A 13,766-nucleotide genomic window follows, 5' to 3' on the forward strand; every position below is an offset into this window, starting at 1 on the left:
CCAGCAGAGCACAAGTGTATTCCCCAAAGCATCCTTTTATTTCTATATATCAAATCAGAGTACCAGTATAAAAACAAAATGCCTGAAAATGCCATTCGAGGCAGGAAGAAGAAACCCAAGTCCTTCTTTAAGAACAAGGGCAATCGAATGATAAGTAGCTGAAAATGTGGCCACACACACACACTCCTTCATATACACATACATACACAGAGGCAGTTCATCAGAAGTGAATCGGAGAGAGAAAGATGAATTTGAACCCTTTATCCCCTGTCCTTTATAAAAGCTGCCACTCAGTAAACGGAGATTGCTCTAATTACTGTGACAATTCTGCACCCCGTTCAAACAACTTTTGTGCTCTGGACAGGTTTCTCCGCGAGTTTGAAATTCTTGGCCTGAGAACCACTCTTGTCTAAAAGAGGTTTCTCGTTGCAAGCGCAGAATGCAACACTAACAAGTTGTCCCTCTTTTCAGCTCCTTTCATTCTCCTCTTTTCCAATTGCCTGATTCAGGGCTTAATGGAAACTTGTCAAGGCTTTTCTTCCCACAAACCCTGTAGAGCCCCAAGGCAATCTGTGCACAGAGTAACCACAGGAATCTCATATTGTCAATTAAAATTGAATAGACACCTGATAACCGAGTATATGTTCACAAATAATATACATCACATGCACATACACAGATGTGCCCACGTAACCAGTCCAATACTCGTGTCCGGGCACACCAGCAGCGCCAGTTCCCATTTACAACCACCCGGCTACGCCCACGCTCTAGTTTTCACTTTTTCATTCCATATTTATGAAATTGAATTTCATATTTAAGAAATTAAAAAACAAAGCACTTTAAAGTACCGTAGTTGAGCAACAGATTTCAATGGAAAATAAACTAACTATGTATACCAGGCATTTGGCCTTTAATAACCCCAGGGATTGTAAAGATATTTAGCTGCTATCCAGATAAAATAAGCTCTGTGGATATTCTTTACACAGCGGTTTTGTGACCAGTACAGTAGTTATGTTTGTGACTAGCTCCTGTAAAGTACCTTTATTCTTGTATTTTTTCTTTCTTTCTTTCTTTTTTTTTTTGACACAGACATTCTTTAAGCTACATTTTATGGTGCGGTTTAAGAACTAAGAAAAAGCCCATAAGGGAAAGGTAACAGGAATCGGAAGTAAACTGAGACATTTGGTTAATAATAATAAAAATCTCAAAAACTTCAGCTCCAGACAGACAACTATAATCTGTAACCCCTTTCAAAGGGGAAAAAAAAACCTCCTTGCCAATGTCCCAGAGAAAACAAAGGTAAAAACACTGATTGCCATCTTATTCTTCTGATGTGTTCATTCAAGGTCATACCTTCCCCTGGATTCTTTAATATTGGCAAACATTTATAATAGCGTAATTTCAACAGCAGTCTGTTCAGCCTGGGTGTAGATCAATGCAGCATCTATATGCTGTCTTCCAGCCCTTGTCTATGTCAAAGCAGTGGCCCTGGTTTTATAAATCTCTTCAATCTAATTAAACCAATGCAAACCTCTTACTGTGTGTGCTCCCAAACCAGTTCACTGGTTTAACCAAGTTAAAATTATTCAGGCTAAGATTTAAAGCAGTTCCAACAGAACCATTATCAAATATTTGCATCAGTTAAAAACAGAAATCAATGTAGTGGTTTGTCTCCAGTATAGAAAAGCCTATAGCCTCTGACTTTTCCAGATCACTATTTAAGGAGTGACTGAGTCCAGTGGGAGTTTGGATGTGCTCAGAGATACACCCCCCACACTTTTTTTTTCTCCATCTTTCCTGTTCTTAAAATAGGATTATTTGCTTCTATTGTATCAACATCTAAGAATCTCTCATATTCCCCAGAAAGTCTCTTTGCAGTATTTTCAGTCTGGCATTTTCTAACTATTACTTCCCACATCCTCCTTTTGGATTTTTTTTGGTGTCTCAGCTGCATCACCATCACCAGTGAATTAAAAAGCAAGGACTGATTTTGTTGCATACAGCACCTTTCACACCACAGATCTCTAGAGAGCCCCACAAAGCTGTGAGAGAGATACTGGTCGAGCACAATTATATGTTCATGCTTGGTAGCCATCGGGCATGCTATCCTACTTCCCATGGAGCCCAGGGCATCAAAACGTGTTCTGCCAAGAGGGGAAAACAGTTAGGCAGGACTAACTGTATCAACAGGACTAACAAAATGGTTACGGGACCTTTAACATCGCAGAGAGTCCCTCCTGAATTCAGCCTCGCCTCCTGGCCTAATACCCGCAGGAGCTGGGTACCCGAAACATCCCACTACAGAAAGAAGCTGCCCTCCCATCTTCTCCACTTCCTTCAGCAAGCAGCAAAAGCATTTCAAACAATGCAAATCCACTCTCTGCTCACCAAAGCCTACTTGTCTCCTATAATTTCTATCATTTTCCTGTCATCATTTCTCCTTTGCTGAAACCAGCAGCATATGAGTCAGAGAACAATCATTAACTTTTACAACTTCCATACGAATCCACCTACTCGTATCAGAAAAGCAGTATTGACATGCAACATGGCCTCGGACTAAATCCTGATCCCGACAAGATGGGGAAGCCAGATACTGCAGAAGCAGGAGCTCATTTAAGAAAGTACCACTGGAAACATAACTAATTATTTTTTTTCCAAGACCAAAGGATGACACTGAAGCAACAATATATCAATTTGACATTTAGTCGGGTTTGGCTTTTTCAATACCTTTATCCACTTTTGAAGAAGTTGGCCATTGGCTGAAGACACACAGGGCCTGATCCAAAGCCCCTCGTTATTAATAGAAGCCTTTTTTCCACTGACTTCAATGGATCTTGGACCAAGCCCAAGGAAGACAAGATTTCACAGCAGTAAGAGTGACACACATTCTCAGCATTCAAAATAAAACAATACACGGCATTTACGATGTCAGTCTGTACAGCATAGTTTTGTTTGCGTTTTGCTTTTTTAAAATAGGCTCTTGGTTGTCGGATTAACGCACCCAAAACGTCTCTCTGAAGTCAGAAGGAATTGCGGGCAGATATCAAATGCCATGGTGAGATATATAATAATCCCAGCATTTCCCCCAACTAGAATATAAAGGCACCCTCTACCACAACATCTCTTATAAGTTGCTGCAGCCACACTCTCAAGTGTCCCATCATTATAAACTCCTCTAGTAACAGCTACAACATTATCCACAATGAATTAATTTGTATTAATATGGCTATCACACGCATTTCCATATGAAACCCATTGTTCTGGAGCATTAATAAAAACCTCACCAAGTGAAGTAATGTGGTACCCCTATATTTAGTTTAAAAAAATTAAAATAAATGCATTAAAACAAAATTGCTAATATCTTTAGTACATCATAATTGGCACAGCAAGCAGAAACCCAGTTATCTTCTCAGTACGTATTTATAGCATCACCCTTCCCCATTCATTCTGCATTTTCTTAGAGAATCTGCTGTACCCTACATCTGCAATTCATTGACTTTACAATTTACCACATGTTGAGATGGAGAGGTCTCAGCTCCATTTGAATCACTGCACAAATATGCAAGTGATTTATCGTTTTAAAACTGAAGACTGCAGAAGAACGACTCCACTTTTCCTGAACATTACTCCTTCTGGCAGACCATGAACAATTACAGCGCGTACTAATTAAGCTCTGTAAATGTGCTGTGCCCTGCTAATGCCTACCAGGCCTCAAATTTAGTTGCATGAAGCCAAACTTCATCCAGCGACTTAACTCATTCAGCACTGCCCGGTTGCCTGAGCATGACCCCACAAAGAATAAGGGTCGAGGGTTTAGCCAACCTAAAACAAAGGCGCGAGGCTGAACAGATTTTGCCGGAAAGAATCGGAGGGGGGAGATGCTGGCGGGAGGGGGGTGGGAAGCGTCTTGGGAACCCGGGGAACATCCTTGTTGATAACCTGTTAAAAAGGTACAATACCACACCAGCTTCGCAGCGTGGTGCTGGGGGATTCCGATCTGTCCCCAGGGGCTAATAAGTCACGGTGCTCCATTGATTAGCGAAATGCATAAAACCTTCAACGAAACTGTACAGCTATTTGTGGAATGGCCAAATCGACAGCCCCCTCTTTTTTCTTAAGTCGGGTTTTACATGGCTTGTAGAAGAAAAACACATGGGTGAAAGAGCGTAGCTTTCCACCACACACATAACCCTGCCTTTTTCTTAAATTAGTCTCCAAACACAACAGTCACCTACAGGGAACCCAAAATCAACCGCTAGAGAAATTAAAAGTAATACCGAGGCATATTTGAGTAATCACAGTATCTTGTAAAAACAAACACACGCACCCCAGCATAGACAAGACAGCAGCACTTCAAATCTGAACGTCCACTCTAGGAAAGCGTGTTTAATGGGGAACGAGCTGAGAATAACGAGCTTTGCTGAGTGAAGCAGCGTTTCTCCCGGGGCCCCAGACTACCTTGACACTTAAGAGTCAATCCCCAGATCCCAAGCTTCCCCTCCAACCATCCATTCAAATACTGGCCTTTCCTCCCCCCAAGTTTCTACAATTTCCCCTTGTGCTCCAACATCCCTCCTTTGTCCTGCAATTACTCTCCAGCAGCCCCCTCTCAGTGTTCCTCCCCCGAAACACCAGCCTCAGCACATCTCCCTTTGCCCCCCTGCGCTGACCTACACATCCATCCCAGACTGTCCCTTCCAGCAGGACACAGGGCTTCTCCCCTAAAAAACACTTCAACACCTTAATTCATTCAGCACATATTTTCCATTAACATGAGCTTTTGCTGCTTTTTAAGAGGCCCTGTTTTATACACACAAAACTGTCTAATATATGCACTGCCAAGCATCCACCTTTTGCGTAAAACCCGATGCGTTTTTTTCCCTCTCCCCCTGGCTCAGTGGTCCGTGAGAAAATTAAAAGACTTTTCCAGGTGTCATCTGTCTTTAAATGTTTGCTCGTGTCGGTATCTAGAACCACTGCCCAACGCTGCTGAGACCTCTGTAAAGGACACTGGCTGTGCTAAACTTCTTCAGCCTGGCTGCGTCACACACAGCTCAGCCTCTACAGCACTGCAAGCGTTAATTATAAACTTCAGAGCCTACATTGAAAAAAAGGCACAAACATGAACCAGCAGTTGGGAGGAGGAGCAGAAATATTCTTCGCTTTTGGGTGGGGAGAGAGAGGATTTCCATATCTCCCCCCCACCCCCAGCAACACACTTCATCTCTCATTGCTTATAATTAGTGAAAGAAATTTGACCCACTGCCAGTGTCTGTGGACCTTGGATATTATAAGGCCAGCGTGGCGTCAAATATCTTAACATTCATAAGTGTTATAGGCTGTAAATAAACCCCGCGGATTTATGACCCTGCAGTGCTTGCCAGCAAACGACTGTGGCACATTTCTTTCAGCAGACCTGTCGAGGTGCAAGTTTGCCTTTGGTTGTAAAATTAACCATTTCCTTCACAAATGTGCCCAATTAGAAGTCAAAGTTTTAAGGCTTACTTACATATTTGCCAGGACGGGGTACTGAGGAGACGCCCCGGGGAACAGAGCTTTAAACTTCCCAAACCCCACAACACACACACACACACCCCCCCCCCCCCCCCGCAAAGCAAAACTCACAACAGCCCCAGTGTAGGAGCAGAGTGCCTGATTTCACCCAAAAACCCGGAAAAATAGCCCAAACCGACAACCCGACCGCTTTGATATTTCCATGTGCCTATGGCCAGCCCTCATTTTTGGCTGCTGGGGGGCGCAGGCATCCCCCCCGGGCTGTGCCTGGAGCAGGATCTCCTCCCTTCCCCCAGGATAATGTCATCTGCTTCCTGTGTAGGAGAGCATTTGCTAAATCCAGGTTGTCTCATGCTTAACTGCCAATAATCCAACTTCCACATAACTCCCAGACAGCTGGGAAAAGGTCCTCAGAGTTTTTAGTCATGGTACAGAAACACACGTCCTCACAAAAAATCTGCAGCTGTCCTTTTTCTCTACACCACATTTTTTTTCCTCTGATTTTTGGGGCCCAGTTAGACAAATTTATAATATTTTTACCTACAATCTGGTTTACAAGCTCCAGTGAAAGCTGCAGCATACTCCTTCCCCCCCTCCATCTTCAACTGACAAGTAAGTACATATTTGCTTGAACAAAAACACGAAGAGTCCATGTATGAATGCATTCAAAAAAACCTGGAAAGGCATCTACTGTATTTTTCTTTTAGTACAGATCAGCCACTGCTGCACCTATTAAAATCGTTCGATTTCCAAAGCAAATATTATTTTTAATGAAGTGCAGTCCTGCAATTATCCTGTACACTCAAGTAACAGTACTGCATTATATTGTTTTGCAAGGTCCCAGAAACATGAAACTTTTCTCTCATTTTCATAGCCCCCTAAAGAGAAGCTGATTGACCAAGCAATGCAGTGATTGCTCCAGAATGAAATCTTATCGGAAAAAAAAAAAAAAAGAGTTAAAAATAACTTATTTTCAGTAAAGAAGCTGATATAACAAACACGGTCTGTTTGCCATTGTATACCAGCTATGCTAATGATATAGCAGAGTGATTCAGCAATCTACCTAATTAAGCATGAGGAAAGTTTCTTTATGGAGGTTCTATTTGACTTACACCACAGAATCATCAGTTCTTACTTAAAAGCTTGTTTTTTTACACAAGTCCAGAAACCTTATTAAAAGCATGTCCATTCAATTAAAAAAAGGGCAAATAATTCACTCTCCATTGAATAGCTATGTATCATAAAGTACCAAAGTGCTGACATACTAAGTTGTATCTACATTATTAAACTATTGGTGGATGTTAATACTGTAATCCATGCTGCAGACATTAAACCTCAACCATAAAGATTAGTAAAGAATTAATATTGTCACACCGAGACTGAAACCTTAACACACCAGCAATAAATATTTCCAAAGGAGATGAGAAACAATTAGCATAAATACCAAAAGAAGGGCAAGAACACCTGTTCTTTTTCAGTGCGATAAGCATTTTATTGTTCTCTATTTAAAATGTAATGACCTGTGTAATTACAGTAATATTACATTGTATTGCAAGGGCTTGGAATGTCACACTTTGAAAAGTGTTGTCAAAACAATTGAAGGGAAGAAAAAAAAAGGACCACCATTAACCCTTCACACCCCAGGGTCTACAGCTTTTGTATTAGGAAGGATTATGTTGTTTGACTCAGTAGATAAAGGAAAACACCCATTTTTCAAGTCAATTAAAGAAAAAAGTTTCTTCCTGAACGTAAAACGCAGGCAAGGCGGCTACTCTCCACCACAGCTATTTCCAGCTCCCAAACTTCAGGACCAAATGCACTCCTACAGCCTCAGTCAGCAAGCAACAATTCAGGGGAAAAGAAGATGCACTAACACTTAATAAAAATATCTGCCAGCAGGGTTTTCTCAAATCATAACACATCTAACCGAACACATTAACCAAGCTCTAAATTCAGGGTAAAAATTAAAGACACCCCTTCTTTATGCTCCAGCTCTGAAAGGAAAACGTCCTCCTAAAACATTCTCCCTAACAAGCAGCTCCCCCAGTCCCTCTGCAAGCGCAGGTATGGCACTGGCACTCTCAGATGCATTACTTCATCACTCCTTGACTAGACCTCTAACTTAAACAACACATCTCTTCTTAAAAGCAATCTGCAGTATATTACCAAAAGCAAAATTAACACGGAAAAAAAAATATTTGACTTTTCAAAATAAAATTACTCCTATCAAGCTTTATAAAGAGTTTGCAGTATTTAAAGCATTATTCTTGAGACAATGTATTATTCATCATAAGCAGATTTTATGATACTTCATAATTCTTCACATTCCTGTAGCAGGAAAGCTGCCCACGAGTTTGCTCTTGAACAGACAATTACAGGTACATTTACAAAACACAAGAATCCCGCTACACCCCCAAATAAAACAAAAAGAAAAAACCAAACACACACAACAAAAAAAAAACCACACCCACAGACCTTCAAGATTCTACAACAGCAAAAGGAAAGGAAAAACAATTTTACTACTTATTTGCATCACCTCTTTACCTTGCGAGCTCTAAAACTCAACAAATATGGCTTCAGGAAAAACGACATAAATAAAAATAAGAGTCATAATTATGCAGTATCATCTGTACCTTTTCAATCTGTATTAAAAAAAATAATAATAATAAAGATCTAGTTCGTCTGGAATTGAAAGCTGGTACAGCAGAGCACAAGAATCCACCTAAAAACTGTGAGACAGACAACAGCTATCCCGCTGAATCTTTATAATATTCTGCTCTCAGGCCTAAATAAACAACTTTAATTTTTCTTGGCTATAATTAAGTGTCAGGCAAACAAACAAGCATACGGAATGTGAAAGAATAAGGTTAAGAAGATAGGAGAAGGATGCTGGAGCCTGGATGTGGAAATAAGAAAACTGCCTATTGAGTGTGGAAATATCCTTTCAGAATCCATCTGATAACACAAGCAGGCCACCTGCTATATCAACAATAAAACAACCTGTAATCTTTCCTACAGTACTTTTAATTCACACAAACCAAACATTCCTATGGAGGCCTTTTTTAACTGTGGGGGAGCAAGGGGAGGAAGAATACTTCCAGGGAAGCTGACTGCTGAAGGATCCTATCTTCATATGCTAAGGGAAAAAGGATCTGTAATCAAGGTAATGAGGAGAAAATAAATAAGTGTAGCTGCTGTAAGAAAAAATGCTTAAAGAATACAAGAGCGGAGGTGTGCTTCCTACCAGCCTGCACTTGGAACAGTGGAATGCATTTAAGGTAAAAAAGAGGAGGAGAAAAAAAAATACAAAGGTTCACAATTTGTAACAAAGTGATTTGTAACAAAGATTGTTTGCCATCTGGATCCTGGTGCTTATAGAATTTGGAATTCATCACCATCATCCATATACATGTGGGCGACCGTATTCAAAAGGAAAAATATAATGCATTCAGCCCCTGAATTCCCCTCCCCATCATTACAATTGCAAACTGCAGTTGCCCCTATGCTGCTGTCCCAGAAATCACCTCCTTGCAAGAGGAGCCTTACAAGCTACCAAAATGAAACCCTTCCACAGCCCCAACTATATGCAAAGCCAGAAAACCTTCCCTACTACCTCCCTGTCACTCTGCATTTACTAATCTGTGTCTACTGACGTTTTACTAAGTGAAAACAAGACTGACCCGATGTTTAATATTTTAATGCTCTAAAACACTTGTAGATCCGATACACTGAAGTTGTCCAAGCCCTCAGTCATTAGTACAGCTTCAACATCTACCAAACAGTAGGTCTATTATTGTAAATCGCTATCTCGTATTACCACAAGGAAAAAAAAAGTGCATAAACACACATGGTGATGTGGGGACGCTTCAGATTTAGAAACACCCAGAAGAAACAAAACGGCAGCGCTAAACCCACCGGTAGGAATACACAGTATTTTGTGGTCTCAGTGGATTTAGCCATTTTAGCTAAAAAAATTTTTAAAACTCTTTAAAAAGAAAGAAAACGTGACATTTGAGAAATCTGATGTCAGAGCAGAGCACACCGTGCATGACACTACAAGCAGAAAAACAGCTGGGACTACAAACCCACCAGCAGACCCCAAAGTTTCCTGGGATCTGGGCTAAAACTTGCTTTACCTCCACCCAGAGGCGTGCAGACAAGCACACCCCTGCCTCTGAACCCGGGGTTAAAATAAAAAGGAAAACAAAAAAGAAGCAACAAAAAAAAAACGGACGCTTTCAGCAAATTGTTTTTCTGCCAGCATACTTCCAGGAGGAATTTTGCTCGACTTGTTTGATTATTTTTGTTGTTGTTGTTGTTCTTAGAGCTAAGCCAGGCGATTTCTGTTTCCGGACTCAGCCCTCTGCTTTGCGCTAACCCCAAGGTTTTTCCTTCCCCACCCCCAGCACCGCAAGGCACACACCAAGACACAGCCGCTTCGGGGCTGCTTCCCGCGGCACAGCCCAGGTGAGGAGGGGCCCCCGCCGCCCCCGGGGCAGCAGTACCGCGGGTACCGAGCTCCAGGCCCCGCCGGGCCCGGGCAGCGGTACCGAGCTCCAGCCGGGCCCGGGCCGCGAACGCGGGACCGGCCGCGGGGCCGCCGCGCTGAGGCCGGACACAACTCGCGGCGCCCACGGGCGGGAGGGGACGATGCCCCGTGCGGGGCACAATGAAATTCGCCGCTCCCGCAGGCGGGGGTGGGGGGGAGGGTAGGAGAGGGTTAAGGGGGAAGGGAAGGAAAGGGGAGGGGGGAGCCGGCCCAGCCGCCACGGAGGGCAGGAGGCGACGGATCACCATGGAAAACGAAGAGTTTGGAGGGAGCGGATCCCAGATTCGGCTGGGAGAAAATAACCCCCTTTCCCAACGAAAGGGAGAGGGGAGCGACTAAGGAGAACAGGAGGAGAAGAAGAGGGAAAGAAAATTAAAAAAAAAAATAAAAAAAAAAAGGAATCTCCGATTGCTTATATTTATTGTCAGTTTTGTTTTGAGCCTGGATTAGGCGGTGTTTGGATTTTGTTTGGGTTTTTTTTTCTCACCGCTCCCTCGCAGAGGAGGTTAAAAGGGCTTCAGAAAACTGCCCACAAAACTGAAAGTAAAAAGAAAAAAAAAAAAAAAGAAAGCAAGAAGAAAAGGAAAAAAATATGGCGAAGTGTAAACAAACCCCCTCCCGCCGCGGCCCGCGGAGTTTGGAAAGTTTGCGGCGCGGGGGAGGGGGCGCCGGGCCGGGCGAGCGGGGGCAACGGGGAGCGCGGCGGCGGGAGCTGGGGGAAGGGGGGAGGAGGAAAGGAGTGGGGGGAAAAGAAAAGGCACTTACCGTTCTCGCCGTCGGAGAGAGCGATCCATTGGGCAGATACGGGCTGCTGAGGTCGGGGATCATTATAAAGGGATAACCCGGGTATGGTGGGCCCTTAAACAACCCTCCATCTTGCCTCTTCGCAGCTAACATGGCGGGGGAGACACGAGCGGGAAAGGAAGGGGGCAACAGAAGGGAAAGAAGGGAGGAAAGAGGGGGGGGGAAGGAAAACTTTTTTTAGAAAGTGTCCCAAAAAGAGGAGCCGGGCGCCCGGCGGAGGGGCGGCGGGCGGTGCGGGGCGGGCGGCGGTGCCGGCCGGGCCTGCCGTACTCACCTTCCTCTAAACTTTCCCGGGATTTATCTCTGAAAGTTTCGGACCGAGGCGGGGGCCGCCGCTCCGCCTGGGAGCGAGCCGGGGGTCGGCGTGGGGCAGTTGGGGATGGGGGTGGTGGGGTGTTTGGGTTTTTTTTTGGGGGGGGGGGGGAATGGAAGGGAGGAGAGGAGGAATAAAAGGCGAAGAAGGGGAAAGGTGCGGGGAGAAGGGTTGGAAGGAGAAACAAACAGAACAAAACAGAAGGCATCGTTACAAGTTGGTGCCGCGGAGGAAAGTTGGGCGCCGGCGGGAGCGGGACCCGGCGCGGCGCCCCCGGCCCCGGCCGCGGCCCCGGGCAGGCAGCGCGGCCCCCGCCCGCCCGCCGCCCCGAAACGGCCCCGCGGGGGGCTTCCCCCGTACCTCCGAGTCTGAGGAGCTGTTTTGATTCGTTTCTGATTCATTGACGAGAGACGACTTGACATCAGCTAAATCCCTCTCCGCCGAGGAGTTCTCGGAGATCTTCTCCTCCTGCTCCCCTTCGTCTTTGAAAGAGATCAGTTCATCGTTGGCGCCCAGGTCGTCCCCTCCACCGCCGTTCAGCTGCGGCATTTTCCTCCTGGCTCACCCCACCAGCAGCAATTTTGCAAAAAGGGGAAGGGGGGAAAAAAGAAGAAAAAAAAAAAAAAAAAAAGAGGGGAATGGGGGGAAAAAGGAAAAAAGAAGAGGGGAGGGGGGGGAAAGTTTGCACCAAAAAAAGAAGAGTCCAAGGTGAAAGTTTCTTTTTTTTCCCCTTCTCTTTCCTCCTGGGGAGGGGAAAAGAGGGAGGAGGAGGGGAGGGAAATGTCTCTTCTTTGCTCCTTTGCACCAGTGACTTTAGGCTTCTTCCTTTCCTTCTTCGGGATTTTCTCTTTCTTTCTTCCAGGGAGCTGGTCGGCGTGCACTGCGCGCACGCACTCGCACCCGCGCACGCACTCGCGAAAAAATTAATAATAATAAAAAATATTTAACGGGGGGGAGGGGGGGACGCAGGAGAAAAAAAAAATAATGCAACAAACAAACCCAAGAAGTCAGCTGTAACGGGGGGGCAGCCGCCGCGGATATTGGGAGCCTGTGCCGCTCGGGTTTGAGTGAGTTGAAGTTGGACTGAGAGCTTTTCAGTTCAAAGGCGGCGCTGATTGACAGATAGAAAAAGGGGGATCGAAATCCGGAGGAACGGAGAAGTCTGGGATCCGGGATTATTGACAGGGAGCGAGAAACACACCAGGCACTTAATGAGATGCAGGAGGGGGCGGGGGCTCCCCGGTGACGTCTGCATAAATAAACAGGTCTGGGGCGCGGGAGGGGGAGGAGGAGGGTGGGGGAAGTAGGAAACTAACAATGATCCTTTTTGGCATGGGAGCGGGAGGGCGAGGGGAGGGGGGCAGGCTGCGGGGGGGCCGCTGGGGGAGGCGGGACACAAAACGGGGGCGGGGGGGGTGCAAAAAAAAAAAAAAAAAAAGAAATATAAAAAAATGTGCACTGTAGCCCTGAGCTGCAGGGCGGGGGAAGTGAGGGGAAAAGCACCCAAACGAGTGCCCCAGCCCCCGGTCCTTGGAAAGCACTAACTTTTACATACAGGGTATTAATAACCGTCTCATCTCCGTGCAGCCCATATTCTTCTGAAGGATGTGTGCCCTTATTATTTGTGTACATGTGACTACGGGGTGGTTGGTTGTTTTTTTTGTTGTTTGTTTTTTTTTTTTTTTTAAACCGTTAACATTTTTCTTGCCACTCGTTGGAGCTAAGAAACTCCAATCATAATAAACACTATAATAAAAAGCCTTTTTTTAAGCGGCACTTGCGCCTTGCATTTATTATGGTTATAACACGCAGGATGAAAATGTGCGAGATCACTCGCTGAAGATCAGATGTTTCCAAATTATCTAATAGTAAGGCATAATATTTTTTGGTCCTTGATGTAAAAAAAAAAAAAAGAAAAAGAGGAGGAGAAGGAATGTGACTGCTAAGAAGTTAATTAGCATGGCAGGACGGAGAATCAAGGACTCCCAGACTTCAGAAGTGAAAAGTTGTGGTGGTGGCGTGAACATCACGCTGGGGGAAATCAAAGTGAAAGTGGGTTGATCCCGGCAGCGGGGGAAGCCGGGGGAGGGGGGGGTCCGTCCCGGGCGGCCCCGGGTTCCCAAGGCTGCGGGGGCAGCGGAGCCGCCCGCCCCCAGCCCGGGCGAGGGGGCTGCACCGCTCCGGGGCTGCGACCAGCGCTGGGGGAAAGTCAGCAGGAAAAGAGCTCTCTGCCTGCACAGCAACAAAATGGGGAGCAGAATAATGCAGATGCAAGAAATGGCATCTGTTCCCCGAATATAATGTGGTGAGGGGAAGGGGAAAACAAATTGATCTTCCAGCGGTGACAAATTGTAACAATGGGGGAGTCAATTGGAAACTTTAACATGGGCGAGGAACAAAAGGAGGGGAGCGGCGTGGGGGGGAGAGACAGTAATTTCAATGGGAATTAGTAAATTGCCTAATGGAAATGGTGTTAGAAAGCAAGGGACAGGCTGTGCTAAATAATCCAAACATTCCTCCAGAAATCTAACCTGCTGCTCATGCTAAGGGCCATTCGGCACATAGGCTTTCCAAAACAAAGCCAAT

General features: G+C 45.1%; 1 protein-coding gene across 28 annotated transcripts in view; it reads right to left on the reverse strand.

Annotated features, from left to right (window-relative positions):
• TCF7L2 (transcription factor 7 like 2) overlaps positions 1 to 12,453 on the reverse strand; it is a 177,451-nt gene extending 164,998 nt beyond the window's left edge. For 14 of the 28 annotated variants that reach the window (XM_065066993.1, XM_065066989.1, XM_065066988.1 and 11 more), the window contains exons 1-3: positions 11,541 to 12,451; positions 11,142 to 11,208; positions 10,829 to 10,953 (exon numbers count right to left, since the gene is read on the reverse strand). In XM_065066993.1, coding sequence (XP_064923065.1) covers positions 10,829 to 10,953; positions 11,142 to 11,208; positions 11,541 to 11,729 — 381 coding nt within the window. In that variant the 5' untranslated portion in view covers positions 11,730 to 12,451. Of the gene's footprint in view, positions 1 to 10,828; positions 10,954 to 11,141; positions 11,209 to 11,540 lie in introns of all 28 variants that reach the window. The other 14 variants (XM_065066987.1, XM_065067008.1, XM_065066999.1 and 11 more) reach the window with 6 other exon arrangements.
• Positions 12,454 to 13,766: the final 1,313 nt, after the last annotated feature.

This window comes from Columba livia, chromosome 6 (genome assembly GCF_036013475.1).
Source record: "Columba livia isolate bColLiv1 breed racing homer chromosome 6, bColLiv1.pat.W.v2, whole genome shotgun sequence".
In the NCBI taxonomy this organism is placed as follows: Eukaryota; Metazoa; Chordata; class Aves; order Columbiformes; family Columbidae; genus Columba; species Columba livia.